General features: G+C 43.6%; 1 protein-coding gene across 1 annotated transcript in view; it reads left to right on the top strand.

The window, feature by feature from the left end:
• The window catches only part of LOC126259808 (G-protein coupled receptor 52-like), a 173,658-nt gene that overhangs the window by 128,894 nt on the left and 17,593 nt on the right, over positions 1 to 27,171 (top strand). The window contains exon 2 of the mRNA XM_049956838.1: positions 14,634 to 15,037. Within this exon, the coding sequence (XP_049812795.1) occupies positions 14,634 to 15,037 (404 nt within the window). The remainder of the gene's footprint in view (positions 1 to 14,633; positions 15,038 to 27,171) is intronic.

The following is a 27,171-nucleotide window of genomic DNA, read 5'->3' on the forward strand; positions in this document are numbered from 1 at the left end:
TGCGACCGTAGCAGTCGCACGGTTCCGGACTGCGCGCCTAGAACCGCGAGACCACCGCGGCCGGCAAACTCAGTTCCATCCGTAATATTTGTCTAACTGTGTTAAACTTTTAACATGTGATTATACCTGTTAAAATGGCTCAGATGGCTCTGAGCACTCTGAGACTTAACTTCTAAGGTCATCAGTCTGTTAGAACTTAGAACTACTTAAACCTAACCAACCTAAGGACATCACACACACACCCATTCCCGAAGCAGGATTCGAACCTGCGACTGTAGCCGTCGCGCGGTTCCAGACTGTAGCGCCTAGGACAGATCGGCCACCACGGCCGGCTTATACCTGTTAATTAGTAGATTATGGCAGTATTTTAAATTTTTAAATTGGGTCAATAATTACTCGAAATAACGAAAATCGAGTTTTTATTGCTCTTACGATGCAACAGGGACCGTGTGCCAGTTCCGGATTCCGGGTTTCGAATACAGGTATAGCGTTGTAGTAGTATAGATTACCGGATTATTGTGGACGCAATCCGGATCTATGTTTTTCTTGCTCAATTTTAATTCTGAGAGTTTTGTGTTAGATATTTTATTGTGACTGAATGATATCTCTTTCTTTTTCTATTCCTTGAAACAAAAATAGGGCATATGCTAGAGATTAACGTATTGTACGATGTATTTTGTCTTCTGTAACCCAGATGCCGAAGAAAATAGATACATACCCCATACTAGTGTCGAAATAAAATGAATAGATAAAAAAATACACTGTACTGAGCATCAGATATGGTTGTTTGTCATCTCATATATTCGACACATCCCAGAGACAGATAAACAGCAGTAGCATCTTACACTCTGTCTTAACGTCTTCGGCTCCGTGCACAAACGCGGGTGATTGGAAGCAGCAGAGCCACGTAGCCATGCTCTTGGCCACAGCTGTTGCTGTATCTCCAACTACACCTCTGCACGCGAGCAGACTCCTCTGTAGCGGCGTGGTCTGACTAGGCACTATACAGCGTTTCCGGTGCCGTGTCGAACAATTTATAAACTAAATTTCCCTCTAAATCATTTATCGAATAGAATTTTATGATAGACGGTCATATTCACGACATTCAAATGCTCTGGGACAATGCCAAACGCGCACCCACACGTAGAGAAATAGTCCACCATTGATTAGCGACCCAGTGGACATGGCGGCAGACCCAGGGCAAACGCGCCGCTTTGCGACAAGCGGCGAACGGCGCACACAGTCGTCACTTTGCAAACACACTGCTTCAATCAATCGTCCCCACAAATAGTACTCCACGGTACTGTGCTGTCGATGGCTGAAGTAGGGGTAGACGGTAGACGCGGAGAGGTTTCAATGCACGGCACCAAATGTCGATCTTTGATACCTCATAACACTGGTAGACCGTGCTCCGTTATTTATAATGGCGAGCCTGTGGTCAGAAATTGCTGTCACAGTGTGTGAGCAACGGAAAGACCAAATTTCAAACAGAATTTGAAATAGTCTAAATATACCAACAGTCCTACAAGGCAGGTCGTTCGGTAAATGATTTATAAATGCTACTTGTTTCAGTTGTTCTTTACAGCTGTCTTCTCCTTCACAACACCAGATACAGTCCTGCTCTGAGATACACCTTTTTAATAAGCAAGTTGTATAAGGGTTTAACTTGTGATATTAATTCTCGTAGTAGAGTGTGGGATATGTAAGGGGTGTACGTAAGGAATCTGTTTCAACTTAGTACTGTGTATACAAGGTGTCCGGAAAATCCCGTTACAGATTTCTAAGACGTGTAGAGGGCATTGAGTACATAATATTTTGAATATTAACCCATTTCCGGAAACGTATTTTCCCGTTCTACGACTGTTTCAATTGAGATGTTTAACACAGCTGAATTAGACGCCTCGCAGCACAATTATTAGGTAGCAGTTCAAAAGAAATTGTGCTAATTTCTGAAAACAAACTTGAAAGGAAACGTAAAGAAACATCATTTACCACTTAAACACATTTGTTTGTATTAACACTTAAACATTACATCTACATCTACATGGTTACTCTGCAATTCACATTTAAGTGCCTGACAGAGGTTTCATCGAACCATTTTCATACTACTTCTCTACCATTCCACTCTCTAATGGCGCGTGGGAAAAAGGAACACCTATATCTTTCCGTTCGAGCTCTGATTTCTCTTATTTGATTAGGTTCAAATGGCTCTGAGCGCTATGGGACTCAACTGCTGAGGTCATTAGTCCCCTAGAACTTAGAACTAGTTAAACCTAACTAACCTAAGGACATCACAAACATCCATGCCCGAGGCAGGATTCGAACCTGCGACCGTAGCGATCTTGCGGTTCCAGACTGCAGCGCCTTTAACCGCACGTCCACTTCGGCCGGCTATTTGATTAGGATGATCATTTCTCCCTACGTAGGGAAAAAATATTTTCGCATTCGGAAGAGACAGTGGGTGATTGAAATTTCGTAAATAGATCTCGCCGCAAAGAAAACCGCCGTTGTTTGAGTGACTGCCACCCCAACACGCGTATCAAATCAGTGACACTCTCACCCCTATTGCGCTATAACATGAAACGAGCTGCCTTTCTTTGCACTTTTTCGATGTCCTCCGTCAATCCTACCTGGTAAGGATCCCACACCGCGCAGCAATATTCCAGCAGAGGGCGGACAAGTGTAATGTAGGCTGTCTTTTTAGTTGGTTTGTCGCATCTTCTAAGTGTTCTGTCAACAAAGCGCAGTCTTGTTTCGCCTTCGCCACAATATTATCTATATGGTCTTTCTAATTTAAGTTGCTCGTAATTGTAATTCCTGGGTATTTAGTCGAATTGAGATCCCTTAGATGTGTGCGATTTATCTTACACCCAAAATTTATCGGATTTATTTTAGTACCCATGTGGATGACCTCGCCCTTTTCTTTGTTTAGTGCCAATTGCCACTTTTCGCACCATACACAAATTCTCTTTAGATCATTTTGTAATTGGAATTGATCGTCTGACGATTTTACTAGACGGTAAATTACAGCGTCATCTGGAAACAATCTAAGCGGCTGCTCACATTATCACCTACATCATTTGTGTAAATCAGGAACAGCAGAGGGCCTATGACACTACCTTGCGGAACGCCAGATATCACTTCTGTACTACTCGATGATGTACCGTCTATCACTACGAACTGTGATCTCTCTGAAAAGGAAATCACACAACTGAGACGATTAATAGTCGCTTGTGACGAACGGTATCAAAAGCCTTCAGGAAATCTAGCAATACGGAATCGATCTGAGATCCCTTGTCGACAGCACTCATTACTTCAAGGGAATAAAGAGCTAGCTGTGTTGCTGAAGAACGATATTTTCTTCAAAAATGGTTCAAATGTCTCTTAGCACTATGGGACTTAACAGCTGAGGTCATCAGTCCCCTAGAACTTAGAACTACTTAAACCTAACTAACCTAAGGACATCACACATATCCATGCCCGAGGCAGGATTCGAACCTGCGGCCGTAGCGGTCGCGTGGTTCCAGACTGAAGCGCCTAGAACAATCAAGAGCCTAGCATACTGTACGTGCGGAACAGCACTGATGCATTACAACAGTGACTCGACGTGGTGACCACCACGTTGTTACAGACATTGTACCTACAAAGCATGTTTTGGTACACACTCTCTATGCCACCTGGTATCTCTTCAATTTCTAGTGCAGCGGCCACAACTCGTGCCAGTAGATCTTCCCACCAGATCTGTCTCTCCAGTAATCTCTTAAATTAAAGTTTGCATACGTTAAGTGGCATCAAACATGTTGCGGTACAGCGTCAGTGGTGTAGAGCTGTCTAACTGTCTTGGTGCATCATCGCAGTGACATCGTTGCATAGCACGTGAAGGGTGTGATGGTGGGTCTTGAAGTCCCGTAGGGCTCCCCGATGGGAAACAACTAAGTAGGTAACTGCAGTGGTAGACGTTGCAAGGATGTCGTGCAATGAATGGCCTTATCAAAACTGACACACAACATCGGTGGCCTTACCGGGGCTATCGTTAGCCGTGGTCCGAACTCAAGTCCTCGAAGACGGTAACAGGAACTAGATCCCCAGTGAAGAAGACCTCTGTTTGCAATGCTACTCCGTCTGCAGGGTTGCCCATCCATCAGGCGAACTGCTGGTCTATGACGTAGACAAACATTGGCATTTATACAAATGGAGGTTGGTGGAGTCGGGACAAAGGGGGAAGGGATATGAACTAACACGACGTACGAGTGGTAGACCAGTTTTAAAGTTACGTAATTCAGTTTTTATTTGTTTGCAGATTAATGTTTGCAATCGTGATACGTACTGAAATCTTCGAAGTACAGTACCGTAGGACGGCGCTATAAGAGACTAAACAAACTGGTATAGGCCATCTACAACTTTAGAAATCGGCTACACCATTGTTTACGGCGTGCTATGGTACTGCGGCGCGGGAATTTCAGTGCCTACCAGAACTGCAACAGAAACTTAAATACTTATTTTTATTTTCTTATAACTCTATGACAGCTTATCGTATTAGTCCCCACTCAGTCCTTGGTAAACCACCATGTGGCCAAGTCTAACAAATTGCATCCACCAAATCACAATTTGTTTATAACAAAAAGCTTAGCATGGCACTATTTCAAAATTTACCTGACGGATAGCGAACATGGTAATGAACAATTTTCAAAAATTATAATATTACTATGCGAATTCTAGAAAATACTGGCCAAGAAACGAAAATTTGTATAAAATTAACTCCAATGTTAGAGAGTTAGCATCTTAGTGGTAGAAAGGCGAAAACTATTGCATTCTCTAAATTATGGCTTAAAAAAGATTAAAGGGAGGTAAGAGACTAAAGTGTCACCTATGTGGAACTTCTTAGTGACTGAGTTCTAGTTGAGTTGGAAAAGTTTGGAGAAACGAAAACAGAATTTAACGAAACCTTGTAGGAAGAGTCGTGTTTGGTAGCCGAAATCAATTTGATTATATCCCTATGTCTCCCAACTGCGCCCGCACGGTTAGCCGCGCGATCTAACGCCCTGCTTCCCGAGGGGGAAGGCGTGTCGGTCCCCGACACGAATCCGCCCGGCGGATTACTGTCGAGGACCGGTGTGCCGGCCAGCCTGTGGATAGTTACGCTATGTCGGCGACTGCTGCGCCAACACTGACTCCACGTACGCATACGCCATGATTATTCTGCCAATCAAACATTTGGGGTTCTACTCGTCTAGTATGAGACGTTCCCGTGGGGGGGAGGGGGGGGGGGTGTCCACTGGAGGTCGAACTCCACGATAACCCTGGGTTCGGTGTGGGATGGAGGTGCGGTGGGGGACTGCTGTGGCCTGTTGTGGGGTTGTGAACTACTGAGAGCTACGGCTAGGTCCCCGGTTCAGGTACACAATACACACACACGCTATACTGCGCGTTTTGTCCTTTCCGCATTGCGACATCTCATTCGATAATGTTCATGGCACGGTGAAAACTTTCCTGTCATTTAGTTAAACAACAAACAGAATCATATTCATACTGTTAGACAGATCATTCCTTTGTTCAGCAATAGGGTGATAACTAAGTAAGTGTCACATAGTTCTGCTGTGTATTGTGTATGAAGATGGAAGTAACATCGGCAACCTGATGGACAGCAATGAGATAACGGGTTGTTTCGCGATATGTAACTGTGATCGATACAATGGAAGAATGTTAAGACGGACGGAATCCAAATCCTGATCTTTTCCTCAGTTACAACATCATAATTGTGCACTTTCAGCCGGCCGTTGTGGCCGAGCGGTTCTAGGCGCTTCAGCCTGGAACCGCGAGAACGTTACGGTCGCAGGTTCGAATCCTGCCTCGAGCATGGATATTTGTGATGTCCTTAGGTTAGTTAGGTTTAAGTAGGTCTCAGTTCAAGGGGACTGATGACCTCAGAAGTTAAGTCCCATTGTGCTCAGAGCCATTTGAACCATTTTTTAACCACTTTCAGTTAGATTCATCCATGTACGTTTGAGACAACGCTTGAACTCAATTATGTCGACATTAACTACATGCTAAACTATTACCATTACAGTCACTATAAGCTGTTTAAGATGTACTACTAACGATGGTTATTATTTGTATCCCTACGTAACAGTAACATGGGATATAGAAAGAAAAAGAAAAGAAAACGCTAATTCGCCGATCTCTGCGTTGTAGCGACATGGTTAATTCTTTTATCAAACTATACGGGACACAAGTTTTGCTCAGAGAGCCATATCAGTAGCTCGGCATTCCATTTGTTTCCCCGCAGTTTTTATTTTGCCCGCAATCCGATTAACGGTTCACGGAGTTTGCAGCTGCAATTGCTAGTAAAAACTCCGACGAAATTAACTGTTCCTCTAAATTTGTTTTTCAGTGTTGTCGTCTGCCTCATCCGTACTAGCTCAGTGTCATTTTAGTATACATGTGAAGAGATAATACTTTCTCACGTGGCGAAGCATGCGACGAGTATTCGTTTACTAAGCGCTTAGTCCCAAGTACAAAATCAGCATGCAGAGTAAAGAAAAGCTGCATTGTTTTCATCCATCACGATTGACTGTTTCATCACGATACCGATAAACTGAAACTTATAGAGGAACGCATTCATTGCCCGTCCGTTTGAAAGTGCTGGCAGTTGGTTTTTCTTGCCACCCATTTAGCGCAAGTGAAAGAGATGAGTAAAATTCATTCCAGAAATATTTTATTTTCTTAAATAACCAGCATATGGTTCAAATGGCTCTGAGCACTATGGGACTTAACATCTGAGGTCATCAGTTCCCTAGAACTTAGAACTACTTAAACCTAACTAACCTAAGGACATCACACACATCCATGCCCGAGGCACGATTCGAACCTGCGACCGTAGCGATCTCGCGGTTACAGACTGATGCGCCTAGAACCGCTCGGCCAACCCAGCTGGCATAACCAGCACATGCTCCGGAAGTTTACGTGAGGTGCAGCTGGGATTAACAAACATGTTACATTACCTCAGCACCCTCTTTGGAAAAATTTTTCTTGTTCTGGTTTCACTCCTAGCATACATACTACTTTATTAAATGAATAAAGGCTCCATTTACTCCTAACACTAAGAACTGTTTATAGTTTTCTAATATGCAAACGCAAAGAACGCTTGACACACATGCTTTTTTACCAACGGAGATATGTCAGAAGATGCGTTACTTAAATAGTAAGGTCGATGCTGCGATCCTCGGGGTTGTTATGTAACATAGTTCTTCCTTTTAAAGGCTACTACTTCCTATGCTTCCACGTTCGGTATTCTCTAGTTGGGAAAATTCCGGTAAACAAGCCTAGGAATGTGATACTGTTGTTTAAGCTGCGTAATTACCGCATGCGCCTAAAGTTCTGGCTCTAGGATAAACCGAATTTCACCCTTTACAGCACCTCGTAGTCTGGCCAAGGTCTTGAAATCAAGTGGAGTGCATGTCAACGAATTTAACAGCACTGTATTTCATTTTAAGACATTGAACACCCCATATATATTTCCATTGTAAATGTTACGCTAATGTATTGTAATTTGTTGTACGTTGGCACAGTGGTAAATCCTACATAAAGATCGCATTTTATTCTCTTTTACATACTGACTTCACGTCTGAGATAAATGTTCCCATAAATACCATGGCTATGAGAAACCACTATTGAGGACGTCTTCAGATATTATTTCCCCCACACAGACTAGCGGAATACTATATAATGTTATATGGTTACGATTCTTCACTGTGAATCAAGTAAAAGAGGTAGCCTGAAAATGCCCCAAGGGGACGAAATAAGTGTTTATCTGAAAATAGAAAAGAATAGCTTACCGAGAAGAACGACTTCCCTCATTAACCCTTCACATAAATATGCGTATAATTTCCTTCACACGCAAATAACTTCATTTCAAATCAGAATCAATGACATTTAGTACCTTGTGGAACCATATTTGGTTTGTAGAGCATCCAGATATGGTCTTTGGTAAGATTTCTTATGTAACTGCGACAACGTAAGAAAGTTATCGACGTAATGTTAAGTCTCAAAGCTGATAAAACGCACTACAGGATATTACAAAGTACTGCACATTACGCTAAATGACATAAGCATACCATGGAATGGAGTGGAGGGTGTTCGGTTCTCAGACCATCAAGCCGGCCGCGGTGGCCGAGCGGTTCTAGGCGCTTCTGTCCGGAACCGCGTGACTGCTACGCTCGCAGGTTCGATTCCTGCCTCGGGCATGGATGTGTGTGATGTCCTTAGGTTAGTTAGGTTTAAGTAGTACTAAGTTCTAGGGGACTGATGACCTCAGATGTTAAGTCCCATAGTGCTCAGAGCCATATGAACCGTTTTGATCAGACCATGAAATTATTTTGACCTGTCTGGAAGTCTGATTACAACGAATAATCAGTTGAAAACTGAAAGTATTATTCAGTAAACAGTCATTCGGTAAAGCATTTTTCTGAAAATCATTTTTTGGCACGCCTAAGTAAAAGAGAATGCGAGTATGTCCTAGCAGAGAGTAGTTCCAACCAAAGCAAAAGATCATATTTTAGTGTCTGTGTTGCAAAGACGCTGATTATGGCAAGCAACTATGTTTCAGCACACACATCACACTCCAGTCTTGTTAACAGGAAGTGGTATGACAGTTTTGGGCAGTGAGCTATAAAAATTTATTCAACAACATTGAAAAGGTTTTATATCAAATCAATCTTAAAAAACGTATAAGAGCAATGCTATAAGATCCAACAACAAGTGTGTGAATAACAACAGATATTCAGTAACAGCCAAATGCCCTCTCAATTAAAGCAAAACGCAAGAACCATTATAATTAATTAAAATCCAAGACCAGGTAGAAAAAATGCAAGATCCATTGCAATTAATTAAAATCCAAACCAGTTAACTGGCCCTAAAGGTATCAAAAACAAATAACATAATAAAATTACGGCCGCGCGGGATTAGCCGAGCGGTCTCATGCGCTGCAGTCGTAGACTGTGCGGCTGGTCCCGGCGGAGGCTCGAGTCCTCCCTCGGGCATGGGTGTGTGTGTTTGTCCTTAGGATAATTTAGGTTAAGTAGTGTGTAAGCTTAGGGACTCATGACCTCAGAAGTTAAATCCTATACGATTTCACACACATTTGAACATTTTTTGAACAATAAAATTACGCTGGGCCAACCCACGGAATGAGAACAATTTAGAAACACATACCATATTCAAAAATGAATTGACTGCACTCGGACCAGAGCACCAAATACAGTCTTACCATAAAAGTGACAACATAGTCCGCCTCGATAGCTGAGTGGTCAGCGCGGCGGAATGCCATGCAAAGGGGCCTGGGTTCGATTACCGGCTGGGGCGGAGATTTTCTCCGGTCAGGCACTCATCGATACGCAAGTCGCCGAAGTGGCGTCAACTAAAAAAGACTTGCACCAGGCGACCGGTCTACCCGACTGGAGGCATTTCATTTCATTTCAATGACTACATCGATATTGAAGTTTTCTCAGAAAAATAGTACCCACAGTCTCTCCCAAATAACACAGTACCAAGTAATCAGAAATATAACAAAGCATAAGGAATTTTGTTCAAAATGGTTCAAATGGCTCTAAGCACTATGGGACTTAACATCTGAGGTCATCAGTCCCCTAGACTTAGAACTACTTGAACCTAACTAACCTAAGGACATCACACACATCTATGCCTGAGGCAGGACTCGAATCCGCGACCGTAGCAGATCCGCGGTTCCAGACTGAAGCGCTTACAACCGCTCGGCCACAGCGGCCGGCAGGAATTTTGTTACAATTCAAAATTACAACAGGATGAGAGAAAATTTCCAAGTACATCGTTAACAAGAATATGCAACGTTTGTAGTTCTCTCATTTCTGAAGAAATCAGAGAGGTAATTGCAACACTATACTAAAGGAACCAAAATACGCCAAAGGTTTGCTTTATTTGGATATGCATGAATCACTTTGGAAAAAAGTTGCAGTACTACGACGCATTGGTTTACTAAGTACTACTGCACATCTGACCCAAATGATTATACTGCAAATATTGAGAATCAGGGATAATCTATTATAATAATACTAAACAACCTTACAATAATAGTAAGTCACTCTTGCACAGACTAAGAACATTTGTACACACCAATAGCGCTGTCTGCTCTTTCCTATTAGCACGATATCGGTTGTATAAGAGAGAGACAGTTAACAACTTGCACCTGAAATAAGGGACGCGTTGTATGACGACACATTCACACAGCTCAAGGCGCTGCCAAAATTCATGTTTACAAGGAACCGTCGGGAACAGACTGCCCGGATAGCACATACTTCTTATCGGGCGCCAACTAGACTGCGGCTACCCAGACGCCCGGTCGAAACCGTCCTTTCCGGCTGCTCGCCGGTTCTCCAGGGTTCGCTCTCTTGTTACTCTCTCGGTCGGACTCCCAGTTCCTTCCGATGCGTCCAGCTGGTCTCGTACGTTGACTCGCTCCAGCTACGCTCTCGGTGGCAGCGTCCCCATGGAGACGCTCTGCCGCAAGCGCAACTGTTCGCACGTCATTTCAAATTGCTGCAACTGAATGACGTCTTGTGACGACACATATTTTCATATGTTCTCCGAGTCTGTTTAGTTTTACACTGTTCAGAGCATTTTTGAGCGATCGAGTAGGGTCAGTATGCGGGTCTGCGGCATCTTCTGCAGCTTGTCTGCCAAATGCATGCACTCACGGAACAAAAGCACCTAGGACGAATGCCTAGATAGAGGATCAATGATCATATTTGCAATCATTTGCGACGCCTAGAATGGCTATCACATTTCTCGTGTTATCATATTGCCTCATGTGTCGTGTTATTAGATCCGACAGGGTATGTAACTGGCGTACAATGTGCCTGATGGTTATTACTCTCCTGCCCATTAAAATTGCTACACCAAGAAGAAATGAAGATGAGAAACGGGTATTCGTTGGACAAATATATTATGCTAGAACTGACATGTGATTACATTTTCACGCAATTTGAGTGCATAGATCCTGAGAAATCAGTACCCCGAACAACCAACTCTGACCGCAATAACGGCCCTGATACGCCTGGGCATTGAGTCAAACAGAGCTTGGATGGCGTGTACAGGTACAGCTGCCCATGCAGCTTCAACACGATACCACAGTTCATCACGAGAAGTGACTGGCGTATTGTGACGATCCAGTTGCTCGGCCACCATTGACCAGACGTTTTCAATTGGTGAGAGATCTGGAGAATGTGCTGGCCAGGGCAGTAGTCGAACATTTTCTGTATCCAGAAAGGCCCGTACAGGACCTGCAACGTGCAGTCGTGCATTACCCTGCTGAAATGAAGGGTTTCGCAGGGGTTGAATGAAGGGTAGAGCCACGGGTCGTAACACAACTGAAATGTAACGTCCACTGTTCAAAGTGCCGTCAATGCGAACAAGAGGTGACCGAGACGTGTAACCAATGGCACCCCATACCATCACGCCGGGTGACACGCCGGTATGGCGATGACGAATACACGCTTCCAATGTGCGTTCACCGCGATGTCGCCAAACACGGATGCGACCATCATGATGCTGCAAACAGAACCTGGATTCATCCGAAAAAGAGACGTTTAGCCGTTTGTGCACCCAGGTTCGTCGTTGAGTACACCATCGCAGGCGCTCCTGACTGTGATGCAGCCTCTAGGGTAATCGCAGCCATGGTCTCCGAGCTGACAGCCCATGCTGCTGCGAACGTCGTCGAATTGTTCTTGCAAACGTCCCCATCTGTTGACTCACGGATCCAGACGTGGCTGCTCGATCCGTTACAGCCATGCGGTTAAGATGTCTGTCATCTCGACAGCTAGTGATACGAGGCCTTTGGGATCCGGCACGGCTTTCCGTATTACCCTCTTGAACCCACCGATTCCATATTCGGCCAACAGCCATTGGATCTCGACCAACACGAGCAGCAATGTCGCGATACCATAAACCGCAGTCGCGATAGGCTACAGTCTGTTCGACCTTTAAATTCTTACATGATCTGAGTTCAGACCGGCGTGAGACAGGTCGGTTTCTATCCTATCCGACCTTTATCAAAGTCGGAAACGTGATGGTACGCATTTCTCCTCCTTACACGAGGCATCACAACAACATTTCATCAGGAAAGGCCGGTCAACTGCTGTTTCTGTATGAGAAATCGGTTGGAAACTTTCCTCATATCAGCACGTTGTAGCTGTCGCCACCGTCACCAACCTTGTGTGAATGCTCTGAAAAGCTTATAATTTGCATATCACAGCATCTTACACCTGTCGGTTAAATTTCGCGTCTGTAGCACATCTTCGTGGTGTAGCAATTTTAGTGGCCAGTAGTGTATACACTGAGAAGGGCCACAGAAAATGCTGTGTGTTCGCGGGAGACACTGTTAACCATTAACAGGACTCGGCAGGGTGTGAAAGGAGCACCGTTTCAGGTTTCATGTCGCTAGATGGTCTAATTATGCAATGTCTTAGTAGGAGAGGCCTTTGCATGCGATGGAAGCCCAATGTTATATGGAACGAGAGTACGAGGGAAACTACACGTTTAGCAAAATTTATGATAGAAAAAGTCTGACCACACCTGGGAAGGATTTCCATATCGTGCCCCAAGGGCAATGTAACTCCTTCATATCTGCAACTGCCGTTCGGCAGAAAGTAACGTTCTCACTGAAATTCACACTACCTGCTGGAGCCATTGACAGGACACTAACAGTTGAGTCATTATCCAATGAGCAGGCTGCCGTTAGCACCACGCCTGTCTTTGAAATGGCGTCCTATTCGAGAATTATGCGCTTCTGACGAGTGATGTGTCATTTTCAGAGATATATCTCGGTTTTGCGCTACCTAGGATGATCATAGTCTCTCTGTATAGTGGCTCTAAAGTGGAGAGACTGATTACTGTGGTCCTTACGACACTGAGTGGGGAGCCAAAGGCTATGAATTCAAATTGTCCTGGTGGCGATTCACGGGACTCTGATGGCGCAACAGCACATCACGATGTGATCCCACAGGTTTTCTCTGCCTGACTGGTTAATACGTTAAACGTATTCCCAATTGCGAATGATGGACATCCATCGGCTGTAGAATGGAATGACTGCAACGGAACTGTATGCCGGACCTGGACTCGGACCCGGATTTCCCGATTATCGCGACCAGTCGCCTTAACATTTGGCATTTCAAACTTTCATATGTCGTTAACCATGTGTCTACAACCTGTACTCGCACATCCATTACGTATATTCCTGTTCAGGTGAGACATTTAACTTGAAAGTTACTTGCGCGATGTCGGCGGATAAATACGGTAATTCAGGCCTGTATTATTCCAAATTACGATGCAAAGTTCCTTCGGACACCCATGCATGAACAAAGGAACTTTGTATCGTAATTCGAAACAATACAGGCACTGCACAACCGTATGATTGATTAAGGGAGTCTGTAGAGATGTTCAAGTGGATCTATTGATTCGATTCGTTTCCAAGATGTGTTGTTAAAGGTATTTGCTGGGTGGATTGCGTCCGTAATGCGACTCTGAAAAAAAAGCATCAAACAGTCATAAAGGGGCCCGGGAGACAAACTCGCTATAAATAGCAGCATTACACCCAATCTGATATGAGTCCAGGCAGCGAGAACCCATAATAAAACATCTCTTAACACTTGAAGAAGACAGCTAGCTCGGTCGCCGGAATACCGAAGATAAAATGGCATCAACAAATCGACTAAAGACCCAGAAGACCCATTTAGTGCATCACAAACATGCGGGGTCCTTCTGGACTATTTCACATCAGATAATATCCTGGTACCACCATACAGCAGGGACGGCCGCGGTGCCCGAGGTGTTCTAGGCGCTTCAGTCTGGAACCGCGCTACCGCTACGGCCGCAGGTTCGAATCCCTCCTCGGGTATGGATGTGTGTGATGTCCTTAGGTTAGTTAGGTTTAAGTAGTTCAAAGTTCTGGGGGACTGATGACCTCAGAAGTTAAGTCCCATAGTGCTCAGAGCCATTTGAACCATTTTGAACCATTCAGCAGGACAACACTCCCACATATACAGCAAGTGTTGCAAGGAATATTCTGCACGATATCGAGGTACTCACGTGTTCGATACAACAGGTGTGGACCAGCTCGGATATTAACTCTGACCCATTGCCAGAATTCAGGATATCAAGGACGACTGGCAAGAGGGAAGTTCCGTCTACTGAACTCCAACACGTAGACACACAGTGGAGAGATAGAGCGCGGAAGGAACATTTTTATACTTCGCGTGCACAGTGCTGTCACCATAGACGTTCTTATTGTTCTTGCTTGTCACGGCTCGACAGTCACTTCGTAATGGCTAATGTAATGTGTACACTGAGCTACTGTATTCTAAGGTCGTCAAATTTAACACCAGACGCCACAACATACTCTTTGCCGGAATTCGACCGACTTCTGGCGACTTCATCCGTTCCAGCCCTCGGTCACGGTATCGTAAACAGATACCCTCTCAACACATGACGTTACATAGCCTCTGAACCTGCGAATTCACATAGCCCTATCAACCTGTGAAATTTGAGTTCGCTTTCCCCTCTCCATCCAGACGAGTGTAGACTGAGCTGTACCGTGTGTTCCGCAGGCCCAGCGGAGGTGATCAACATCTACCTGCTGTCGCTGGCGGTGGCTGACCTGCTGCTGGGGCTGCTGGTGGTGCCGCTGTCGGTGTACGCGGCCATGGTGCAGCAGTGGGTGTACGGCGACCTGGTGTGCCGGCTGGTGGGCTACGTGGAGGTGACGCTGTGGAGCGTCAGCGTCTTCACCTTCATGTGGATGAGCGTGGACCGCTACCTGGCCGTGCAGCGGCCGCTGCGCTACGACACCGTGCAGAAGCACACGCACTGCCGCTGCTGGATGGTCTTCACCTGGGTGTCCGCCGCCATGCTCTGCTGCCCGCCGCTGCTCGGCTTCAACAAGCCCAGCTTCGACCGCGACGCCTACGTCTGCATGCTCGACTGGGGCAACATGGCCGCCTACTCTGTCACGGTCAGTTTCGCCGCCGACAATAGTCGCTTAAAAGGGACGCACAGAAACAAAGTTCTGACATGTAAGACACGCATAAACAGCAAAGAGAATGTTGTAAACGTCACTCGTGTAGAGAAAGATCGTCACCGGACTTAAGGCAACGCCCTGTTGACGTAGCCATATTTCTCTGTCTCTCACCACCCTTACCATTTAGTTTTAGTTACTGCATTTCATTCAGCTGATAAAGCTCTATAATACGGGTGTTCTGAGCCTGCCTCTTGATTTTTCCCCCGGTATTTTTCTCTATAAAAAGTCTTCTTATTAAAATGTTACTAAGTTGGTGCATAAGTTGATATGTTTTTTTCCTGTATGTTGGTATTCCGTTTGAAATAGGTTCATTGATCGACTGCCACTTTTATTTCTGGTTCACTGTTGCTGTTTCAGTTTACCCATTGTCATTTTTTCATTTCGAAGTAGCGAGTAGAGCTGTGTACGCTAGAAAATGGAGTGCCATGTGGAGAAATCGGAAGATGATGATGTTTGGCTTACGGGGCGCTCAACGCTCAACTGCGTGGTCATGAGCGCCCGTACAAATTCCCAACCTTTGCTCAGTCCAATCTCGCCACTTTCATGAATGATGGACGATGAAATGATGAGGACAGCACAAACACCCAGTCATCTCGAGGTAGATGAAAATCCCTGATCCAGCCGGGAATCTAACCCGGGCCCCGTGCTTGGAAAGCGAGAACGCGACCGCAAAACCACGAGCTGCGGACTTATTCTTCGTAGTTCTGAGTTGATAGGGTTGACAGCAGCGGAAGCAGCCAGAAACATTTGCGCGGTATGTGGCGGTAATGCCAGTCGACAGAACACTGCAAGAAACTGATTTTCTCGTTTTTAGGAGAATAGTTTTGATATTAGTGTCTCTCCACTTACGGAAAGACCATCGAGGTTTGATGAAGATGGTCTAAACGCAATATTCACAATGATCCTTGACAGTATACTCAACAACTGGCAAGTGTGATGAACTGTGGTCATTCCACCATCGTGAGACATTTTTATACAATGAGGAACTTTCAAAAATCGGGATTATGAGTACCGCATGCTCTAAGCCAAAATCATAAAAATCGGCAAGTGGCCATATGTGCATCTCTGCTTCCTCATCATCAGTTGGCTCTTCAACAATACCGACCATTCCTATCCTGCATCGTTACTGGTGACAATAAATGTTGCCTTTATACTACCATAAGGAAAAGAAAGTAACGGCTAAGCCCAAACAAAGCAGCAACTGTCCGTGCAAAGAACTGTGTGCATCCATAAAACGTAAAGCTACGCATCTCGTGGAACAGCGACGGTGTGGTGTACTACGAATTGCTTCCCCGAAGTGTAACCATCGCTGCTGACATTTATTGTCAGCAACTGAGTCGTCTTGTAGACGTAGTCCAAGAACAACGACCAGGAACGTTGCGTGAAGTGATGCTAGTCCATGATAACGTCCGCTTGCATTCTGCTAGAATGATAAAGAAATCTCTACAGGAATTGGGCTGGAAAGTCATTCAGCGCCCTCCTTATTCACCTGATCTTGCGCCCTCGGATTTCTCCTTTTCCGCTCTCTATCGCACAACCTTCCAGGAACTTCCTCTCCAGATTAAAATGTGCCCCGAACACGGCTCGACGAGTTCTTCGCCTCAAAACCACGTGGCTTCCACGTCCGCATAATTGAAAAGTTACCCCAGCTTTGGATGACTGTTGTAGATAGTGAAGCACAAAATATCATTGATGACTGAAATGTCTTTTATGTGTGCCTGTTGTGTTTATTAAACTTACGGAAAAACGCTACGAACTTACTCGTATATACCTACCCAATACCTCGGTTTAGGTGTCCGGATAATTGTTTTCTCTGTATCTAATTAATCAATACCCTTTTCTCTTTCAGTTGCTTTTGGATGTATTCACAACTTTTTTTCGATCTGGGATGTGTTCCTGATGCTTCTCTAAATCCACATTTCTATTTATTCTATATTTTTCTTTTCCTGTTTGTCCAGAGTTCAAACTCTACGGTCTCTGCATAAAATATTCCAAGTAAATGTCTTGATGAATTCCTTGTTTCTATATTAAGGTACTTGTACATTAAGAAATTATTCATATTTCGGAAGACTTCTTTGGACACTGTAGTTCTTCTTTTAATATTCATTATACACTGAAGAAACAGGCACATCTGCCTAATATCGTGTAGGGCCCACCCGAACACACAGAAGTGCAGCAACACGACGTGGTAATGACTAGACTAATGTCTGAATTTTTGCTGGAGGGAACTGACACCATGAATCCTGCAAGGCTTCCATAAATCCGTAAGAGCACGAGGGCGTACACATCTCTTCTGAACAGCACGTTGCAGGGTATCCCAAATTTGTAAACAGGCACTATACTGAGCTGCGGTTGGCAACGCCTTTATAGGACAACAAGTGTGTGGCGCAGTTGTTAGATCTGCTACTGCTGCTATAATGGAAGGTTATCAAGATTTAAGTGAGTTTGAACGTCGGCGCACGATCAATGCAACACAGCATCTCCGACGCAGCGATGAGTGGGAATTTTCCCGTGCAAGCAGGAATCCAGTAAAACATGAAATTTGCCAGATATGTTGATGTCTGGGGAGTTTGGTGGTCATCGGAAGTGTTAAAACTCAGAAGAGTGTTCCTGGAGCCACGCTGTAGCAATTCTGGACGTGTGGGGTGTCGCATTGTTCTGCTGGAATTGTCCAAGTCCGTCGGAATCCACAATGGACATGAATGGACGCATGTGAACAGACAAGATGCTTGCCTACGTGTCACCTGTCAGAGTCGTATCTAGACGTACCAGGTGTCCCATATCACTCCAGCTGCACACGCCCCATACCATTATAGAGCCTCCACCAGCTTGCACAATCCCCTGTTGACATGTAGGGTCAGTGGATTCTAAATGGCTCTAAGCACTATGGGACTTAACATCTGAGTTCATCAGTCACACACATCCATTCTAGTGGCAGGATTCGAACCTGCGACCATAACAGCCTCGTGGTTCCGGACTGAAGCACCTAGAACCGCTCGGCCACAGCGGCCGGCTCCAATGGATTCATGAGGTTGTCTCCGTACCCGTACACGTCCATTCGCTCGAAACAATTTGAAACGAGATTCGTCCGACCAGACATGTTTCCAGTCATCAACAGTCCAATGTCGGTGTTGACAGGCCAAGGCGAGGCGTAAAGCTTTGTGTGGTAGAACCATCAAGGGTACGTACACGAGTGGGCCTTCGCTTCCGAAAGCCAATATCGATTATGCTTCGTTGAATGGTTCACGCGCTGACACTTTTTGATGGCCCAGAAATGAAATCTGCAGCAATTTACGGAAGGGTTGCATTTCGGTCACGTTGAACGATTATCTTCAGTCGTCCTTGGCCCCATTCTTGCAGGATCTTTTTTTCCGGCCGCAGGCAAATTTGATGTTTTACTGGATTCCTGGTTGTACGGGAAAATCCCCGCTTCATCACTACGTCGGAGATGCTGTGTCCCGTCGCTCGCGCGCCGACTATAACACCGCGTTGAAACTCACTTAAATCTTGATAACCGGCCATTGTAGCAGCAGTAGCCGATCTAACAACTGCGCCAGACACTTTTTGTCTTATATAGGCGCTGCCGACCGCAGCGCCGTATTCTGCCAGTCTACATATCTCTGTAATTGAATATACATGCCTATACCAGTGTTTTTGGCGCTTCAGAGTACTTCAGTTGCCATCTGGTATTGTAGTTCCCAAGTATCAGACTTTATTTACATCTAAATCTACGCTCGACAAGCCACCTTATGGTGTGTGAAGGAAGGTATTTGTGTACCAGAGTTACCTCGCCCTTTTCTTCTTCTAGTTGAGTAATGTTCGCGGAAGAACGATTGCTTTTAGGCCTCCGTCAAGGTCGAATCTCTCTAATTTTATTTTCATGTTCTTCTCGCGAGATGTACACAGGAGGAAGCAATGCATTGATTGACTCTTCTAGGAACGTACGCTCTCGGAATTTTTACATTGAACCATACTGCGATTCAGAACGGCTCTCGTGCGGAGTCTACCACTGGAATTAACTGAGCATCTCCGTGGCTTCTCGCTCTTACTAAATGAACCTGTAACGAAATGCGCTGCTCCCCTTCTCGATCTTTTCTGTTTCCTCTATAATCCTACCTGGTATGGATACAAGACTGAGGAGCAGCATTTAAGTACTGGCCAAGGAATGTTGAATTTGCATTCTATTTCTTATATTAGCATTTGCTTTTAATAGTCTGTTCGATTTATTTTTCACCATTATCTTAATCTCGTTTTTTCAGTTTGTGGTTGTCGAAGGCACCAGACCGAACTTTTTGTGGATACGTCAGAAAATCGAGAACAATGCATTTGTTCGTCGCCAACTTTGATCCCCATGGTACCGCTTTCCATTATTAATATCGCACATCCTATATATAAATAAAATGAATAGCGAGAGATAGCATAGCCCTATCGTACATCTCTTCTTATTCTAGCCTCCTCCTTAATGCCATTGCATCTATTTCTGTACTCTGATTTTTGTATGGGTTAAGGATTAACCTTCTATCTCTCCAATTCATTCCAAGTTATTCAGTTGTTCAAGCAGTATCTTCCAATCCACTACATCAAGAAGATTACCTGGACCAATGAATGCGGCACATATACGTCTTCCTGTTCATCTCAGCTCTACTTTCAAAAATCATTCGTAATGGCATGATAGTTCCCGGGTTCCTATTTCCTTCTTAAATCCAAAAATGATTTTCTCCTAAAATTTGGGCAATCTTACCTTTTACTCGTAATGTATCTTTAGTAATACTGAGTAGAATTTTTGAAACGTGGCTTTGTAGTCCTAAGGGAGAGAGACCGGTTCTTATTTTTCACAACAGAAAATTTTACTGCCAAAAAGCACCTTAGGGACATGTCATTTCAGTAAATGGTTTTCATCTATTTATTTACGTATTCCGTTATTAAACTGTGTGTCGTTTCCAGTCACACATAAGACTCTATTTCTTCCTTCACCTGGTTCCAAACAACATGTCTGTTCCATGTTTGGAACTACCGAATCCCACAGATGACGAGGAAGCTCTCACTCTACCGGTAGGTTGCAAGATAGTTCATTATTTCCTTTAATTAAGGTGACTCTAAAGCAAACTTCGCCTAAGAAATAAAAGAATATGGTTGGTTATGCTGTCAGGAGAAGCGCAGGTGATTATTTACGATTCCTAACAAGAGAATTGTTCCAGCTCGGACAAATGAAACCTGTTAAAACTATTTCAAATACGGAAGTGTCTTTCCCACCACCCATCGAAGTCATCTAGCTGTAGAGCTCTATATTTGCACACAATCAATGACTGAAAGTTAACTAATCTAATAAGTACGAAATAACAAGGCACTACAGCAACAATACCGTGTAATGGAAATTATACTTCCGCAGTCGGTAAAAACTCTGTGCTAGAAACTTTTAATTTTGTCCGGTTGCAAAGCGACAAACTGCAGGCCCCCTTACAAAATTATGTGATCGATATTTCATCATCCGTCCTCACTTTGTTATCTGCAACCAACTTCTACACCGAAATACCGAGCTACGTTAAACCAGTCCCAGTTACGACGCTTCATTATTTGATAATGCGATCACGGTGGCTTTTGGTAATTGACTATTGTATTCTAGATGCACCCAAAATTATGTAGCATGTCCACATGTTGGCCGAGTGAGGTGTGTATGCTGTTCCATTCTGCTGTATTTCAACCACTTCACAGAAACTCCAAATTGACTCTTCGATGCCGATTAAGGGAAGAAGGAAGGAACATCAGTGTTTAACAAGCCTCCGCCAACGCCATCATTAGGAACGGAGCGCGTCCCAATATTGGTCAAAAGCGATTAGTGATCTCAAGCAAAACCCAAATTAGGATGACCGGACGCGAGTTTGCATCTTAATCTTCACGAATGCGAGTCCATAGTGCTTACCATTGCACTACCTCGCGCGGTATGAATAGAGGAAGAAATAAATAATTAAATTAAGACCCTCCACTGCCGACAAGGGATGATATACATCAACGGGGACAGTTGAAAATGTTTGCCCCAACTGGGACTCGAACCGGGGATCTTCTGCTTTCATGGCGGACGCTCTATGCATCCGAGCCACCGAGGGCACAGAGAATAGTGTGACTGCAGGGACTTATACTTTGCACGCTCCCCGTGAGACCCACATTCCCAACTTAACGTCCACACACTACGTTCGTAGTGCCCCTGCCCATTACACTCATTACTCGCGACAGACAATCTCACCGAGTCCCGTAAAAGTTCGGGCAACACGTGTGCATCCGCACAGAAGAAGGTCAATGGCCGGTTAGCCTTAACTATATGAAGGTGGTATCTGTTCTTTTGGACATGTCCGAAGGAACAGATACCATCTTCATATACGAATAGAGGAAGACCTACGTACCACACACTAACTTTTATTTTGAGAAATTTGATTCTCTGAGAACTGTAAGTATTAACATATACTATTTCTTGTAAATGCTTAGCTTCTTTGCCAAGTAATTATTTATTTCACTGTTCGTAATTTTTATTGTTCGGCATAGTTTCTTCAGCGATTCGTACTTCTACAACCTTTTCATTCGTTAATTTCAGACATCGATTTGAAATAAACGGAAAGTGTTAGAGATCAGTATTCTTTATGTTTGGTTCAACACACACAAGTTCATATTTTAAAATCATTTTATTCGGTTTTTTACCCCTTCAAATGTTGTAGTATATCCTTGCAAGTATATGTTGGTAAACTTAGCTAACTCGATAGCCATACAAAGGAAGTGACACAATTTCGAACACTCACACAGATATGATTTTGTGTATATGAACAGAAGCGGCGGATTCGAACCTAGGTCGCCTGCTTACTCAGCAGATGCACTAGCCCCTAAGCCACCTTGACACAGCGGTTTGCACAACTGGATCGAGAAGGGAGTCTTGCCATAGTAATCCTTGCAGGTGGCTTAGTGTCTAGGGCACCTGCCTAATAAGTAGGAGACCCGGGTTCCAATCCCGGCCTTGCTACAAGTTTTCATTAGCCCCTTCAGTCTATACACATAAAATCGATAGTGTTATATGGTATGAGATTGGTGACAACAATGACTCCCTGAATATGCTACCCCAGATTCCTTCAGCATTTCCTTCTTTCGCTGAATTTGAGCTCCTTCTCTAATAGGGTCACCATCAGCGCCACTTTAGGCCGTAACCTCAGTTCTGTGTTCCAGAAGGGGGTATGCGTTATCTGTTGACAAACAATTCACTCTGATTGTTTCGTTGTAGTATGTAATAGCTCACTACCAATCACTATAGTAAAATAAAATGTAAAACATAAAGTAAAGTGTAAGATAGTAGGATAACATCGCTGACGGTGCAATACTACTCGTAGCAAATAAGAAAATTTAGGATCGTAGAATCTGTGTGCGACAAACTTCAAGTCAAAATAACGAAAGCAGAGATAAATGTAACAAACTGTAGTAAGAAATTAACAGCGACGTGCTAAATCTCTGTATCTGGATTAATTTTCACATGTGTGCGCTATGCAGAGTTTTTCAAAACAGTAGGGGCAAAAATATAAAGAAGATAAAGGATCCACATTTCACTGTATTCGAATAAGGAACCGGTGTGATTTATATAATAAAAAAGGTTACTTTTTTCAGTGTACAGCACCATGCGTTTCGATGAATTTATTCTCATTATCAAGTGAAAATATGTACGTCTACATCTTATATGGTGTTTCCATATGTGTTGTTCTGCCTCTCTTGCCATGTCATCGACTTTTTCTGATTTAACTAATCCGCCCCCCGTTAGCTGAGTGGTCAGCGCGGAGGAAGGCTACGCCAAGGGCCTCGGGTTCGATTCCTAGCTGGGGCAGGTGATTTTCTCCGCTCAGGGACTCGGTGTTGTGTTGTCCTCATCATCATTTCATCCCCATCTCCGACGCGTCAGTCGCACAATGTGGCGTCGAATGCAATAAGTACTTGCTCTCGGCGGTCTAACTTAACCAAATGGGGGACTCCCGGTCCAGAATGCCGTATGCACATTTCCGTTTTCTGATTTTGCTGCAAATGGAAAATCTGAAAATATTAACCTTGTGTTTTTCTACATGCTAATGTCAGAAAATAGAATTTTTTCTGACTGCTAACATGTACAGTGTGTCCTTCACAATGTAGATATTCAAACATACGCAAAACATCATTCACACTGCCAGAATTAATTTTCACTCTGTAGCGGATTGTGCGCTGATATGAAACTTCCTGGAATACTAAACCGTGTGCCGGAACGGGACCCGAACCCGCGATCTTTGCCTTCCGCGGAAACTGTGCCACCTGAACACGACTCGCAACCTTACTCACCACTTTGCTTCCAACAGTTTTTCGTCTCCTATCTACCTAACTTCGCAGTCCTACCGTGCAGCTTGCGAGACTAGCAGACCTGGAAGAATGGATATTGAAGAGACATGCCTTAACCACAATCTAACATTCTGGAAACAATCCCACAGGCTGTGGCTAAGCAATGTCTCCGCAATATCCATGCTTCCGGGAGTGCTAGCCTCGTAAGTTACACAGTTTCAGTAAAGCCGCAAAGAGACGACTGCAGGGAAAGAGAGACAGAAAAACACATATGTAAACGTCACATAAAACATCAGTATAGTGTTTGAACTTGATAAAGAGTATAAACTCTCGAAACGCATTGCGCTATGCATGAAAAAAGTAACTGATGCAGTGTTTTATTATTTAAATCATGTATGTCAATTGCAAGTTACATAAAATCAGTGCTTATTATGAATAAAATTAAGGAACCAATAGCGAGAAACGCATTTTTCCAGCATTACGTCTTACTGAATTAATGATATACGTTATGTATTTCCGTGTTTGCAAATTGCTTATGGTTTATAACAAACAACTGTCTGCTGCCAGATACAGTCAATGTCAGTTGCTCTCATAGCGCACATGATAGCGAACGAGACTACTTAATCTTTGGTTCGACTTCGATCTTTACTACCGTCCCACAGCGGATTTTTATAGCGTCCTCTTGTTCGATTTTAGCAAACCAAACCAAGTACACATTTGACGACACCGTTTATGGCGGTCTGGTTGAAATTGCGCGCGAAATGGCGTGATTGGCTAACTTCAGTGCTAATTAACTCGGAAACCGCACACCGTATCGAAATTTTTTCTTAACAATTATTCCTCAGCACAATCTACCCTGCAGCACCATTACAAGCTTTATAGGCCGTTTCTTACCGCCCTGTATGCGCGGGGAAGTTTAAAACTATCTGCCAAACAGTCTACGGCCAGGTCATAGGATATACAGTTCCTAAGTACTTGTAACTTCATGCAAGGTAAGGGAGCGTATAACAGTGATTTCTATAAGTAATAGTGGCTGATTTTATGTTTAACGAAATGAAGTCCAATAGATATCGAAGTGTTTTACATACAAAAAGGTACAGTTTATTTGCAGGCGACCTGCTCTCTTACTAAACAGGGAAGAGCATTACTAGAAACTGTGTTTTAATTTAATAACGTTTTACAGACTTACAGAATCTGTAAATGAAGCACAAATAATGGCACTGGAAGGGAAAACTCGTAAGAAGGACAAAAATGTGATAAACAGTAAAATAATAGAGGTCAGAGATGTCAAGACACAAAACTAATTGTTCATAATATACAGAACTATAATGCTATAAATGGTTGTATAATGAGGTATCTTGGCGAACCATGAGAAAAAGATAATACTAAGACTACATACCGTGGTGGTTAGGCCTGCTCTTAAGAATGGTGGTAAAAACTGAATTCTAAGAAAAGGAGAGGAACGAAGAATCGAAACAGCTGAAACGAGGTCTCTGAGGTCACTTCTTGGATTGACGTTAAGAGACAGAATGTGGAGTAAAGGCATGAGACAACAACTAGACGTGAAAACAACAATGAGAGAAGCTATTAGGCAACTCCAAAATAAAAAAAAAGATCTGATCACATCAAAACAATGCCACCTGAGCTCCTGTCTTGGCGAGTATTTAATTTTTTAAAAAGCTAAAGGACGGGTATAGGACGACCGGTGTACAGATGGAAATAACTATTTTGCCAGATTCTTTTGGTAACAGCCGCTCCTTGAAATGGAAGAAGAAGAAGAAGGAGAAGGAGAAGAAGAAGATGAATGTTACATAAGTTCGGGTATAAAAACAAAGCATGTATAAAATATGAACCACCCAAGCTCGGCATAATTACCTATAATCATGGCATATCACCAACTACTAGAAAAAAAAAAAAGGAAAATGAGCCGGCCGGAGTAGCCGAGCGGATCTAGGTGCTACAGTCTGGAGCCGCACGAGCGCTACGGTCGCAGGTTCGAATCCTGCCAAAGGGCATGGATGTGTGTGATTTCCTTAGGTTAGTTAGGTTTAAGTAGTTCTAAGTTCTAGGGGACTGATTACCTCAGAAGTTAAGTCCCATAGTGCTCAGAGCCATTTGAACCATTTGAAGGAAAGTAAGGGAGAAAATAACAAATTTATATGTGCAAAGTTCCACGCATTCTAAAGTAACGCATGTAGTATACGGGGAAATAGAGGCGTATAACGCAAAACGTAATTAATGTGAGCATAAAAGTGCAAGGAACGAAAGCGTGAGAAAATTGAACAATGTCACACATATACTCAGGTACAAAAGTACCTTTTATATAAATTCCTGGGTATAAAAGTGCAATCAACACACGATAATTGCTGAATAATAATAGCATGACAGTGCCACGTTTAGTAAATACCATAGCAAAGCAGTTTGTAACAATAACATTTGGGTTTTGATCTGTTGTTAAAGACCGGCATAAAAATGTCTTCATGAACGCCATTTTCCTGACTCTCTTTAAAGTAGCAGTATTTTGATCTTAACTTAAATCGGATTAAATGTCATTCCGTGAAGCTTACAAAGTTCTTTGCCTTAGACGAACCGTCATAAATGGAAATTGATACTAAGCCGGCGAACGCTAGCGAGATACCTGCCCCTTTATTTGCAATAGGCGGTTGAGGTTAAAGGTGGATGTATTTCTCTCGAATATTATCCTCATGAAGGAAATCGGAAGATAGAATGACAGAGAAAGAGCACAGTACAGTATTGGATGTCCGCCGATGAAGGATATATTAAAAACAGCTAACTTCATAAACTAATCTGAAGAACAATCACAAGCTCCTTTACGTTAGGTATTAGTAGTTTTTGTAAATGAAGGGAGCTCCATTTGTTAAACGTTGAGGGAAGTTCCCTATTCAGAAAGGAATCCAACCGATTCTGTGCGGCATTTACATAGTAGTTGAGACATGGTGTTTGGTTTGGGGGCGCTCAAATGCGTGGTCATCAGGACCCGTACGAAGTCCCATTTGTTACACAGTCTTATTTTTTACACAGTCCAATCTATTCGCTGCACGAATGATGATGGTGATGATGAAATGATGAGGAAAACACAGACTCAGTCCCCTGGCAGAGAAAAATCCCCACCCCGCTGGGAATCGAACCCAGGACTCGAAGTTCCGGAGGCAGCAACAATAGCCACTACACCACGAGCTGCGGACGTAGTAGGCATGGATCCACCTCTTCAGACCGAGGACTAAGCACCAAATAAGGCCTTGGATTGAAGACGGTGACCTCGCAATAAATTTCATTTCCAGGAAAGATTCTGGTCAGTGTGTCCCAGAACGCAAGTCATGTGAGTAACTAAATAAGAAACAGATGTTTACAGGTTTTCATCATCAAATAAAAAAGAGGAAGACAAAGCACTTGCCCGCAAATATGTTTCGGAAATTGGAAAACTGTGAAGCACGAATTGTTGGAATCTTCATTTTATGTACCAGATATCGCCCAGTCTTGTTCTCTATGTACATCGATTTCCAAAGGCATTTGAAACTCGAAAATCTTAGGTACAATAAAAATATTATCAAGAGCGGTAAATGAGTTTTTTATAGTCCTTCCACAATCGCACAACAGATATGGAAACAACTGACCAAAAAGCATTTGACGAGTAGTTTTGATCTGAATAAACACAATTTATTGCTGCCAAGTCAGTATATGTTTATCAGAAAATGAACATAATATAGCGGCCTATG

Source organism: Schistocerca nitens, chromosome 5 (assembly GCF_023898315.1).
Source record: "Schistocerca nitens isolate TAMUIC-IGC-003100 chromosome 5, iqSchNite1.1, whole genome shotgun sequence".
NCBI lineage: Eukaryota > Metazoa > Arthropoda > Insecta > Orthoptera > Acrididae > Schistocerca > Schistocerca nitens.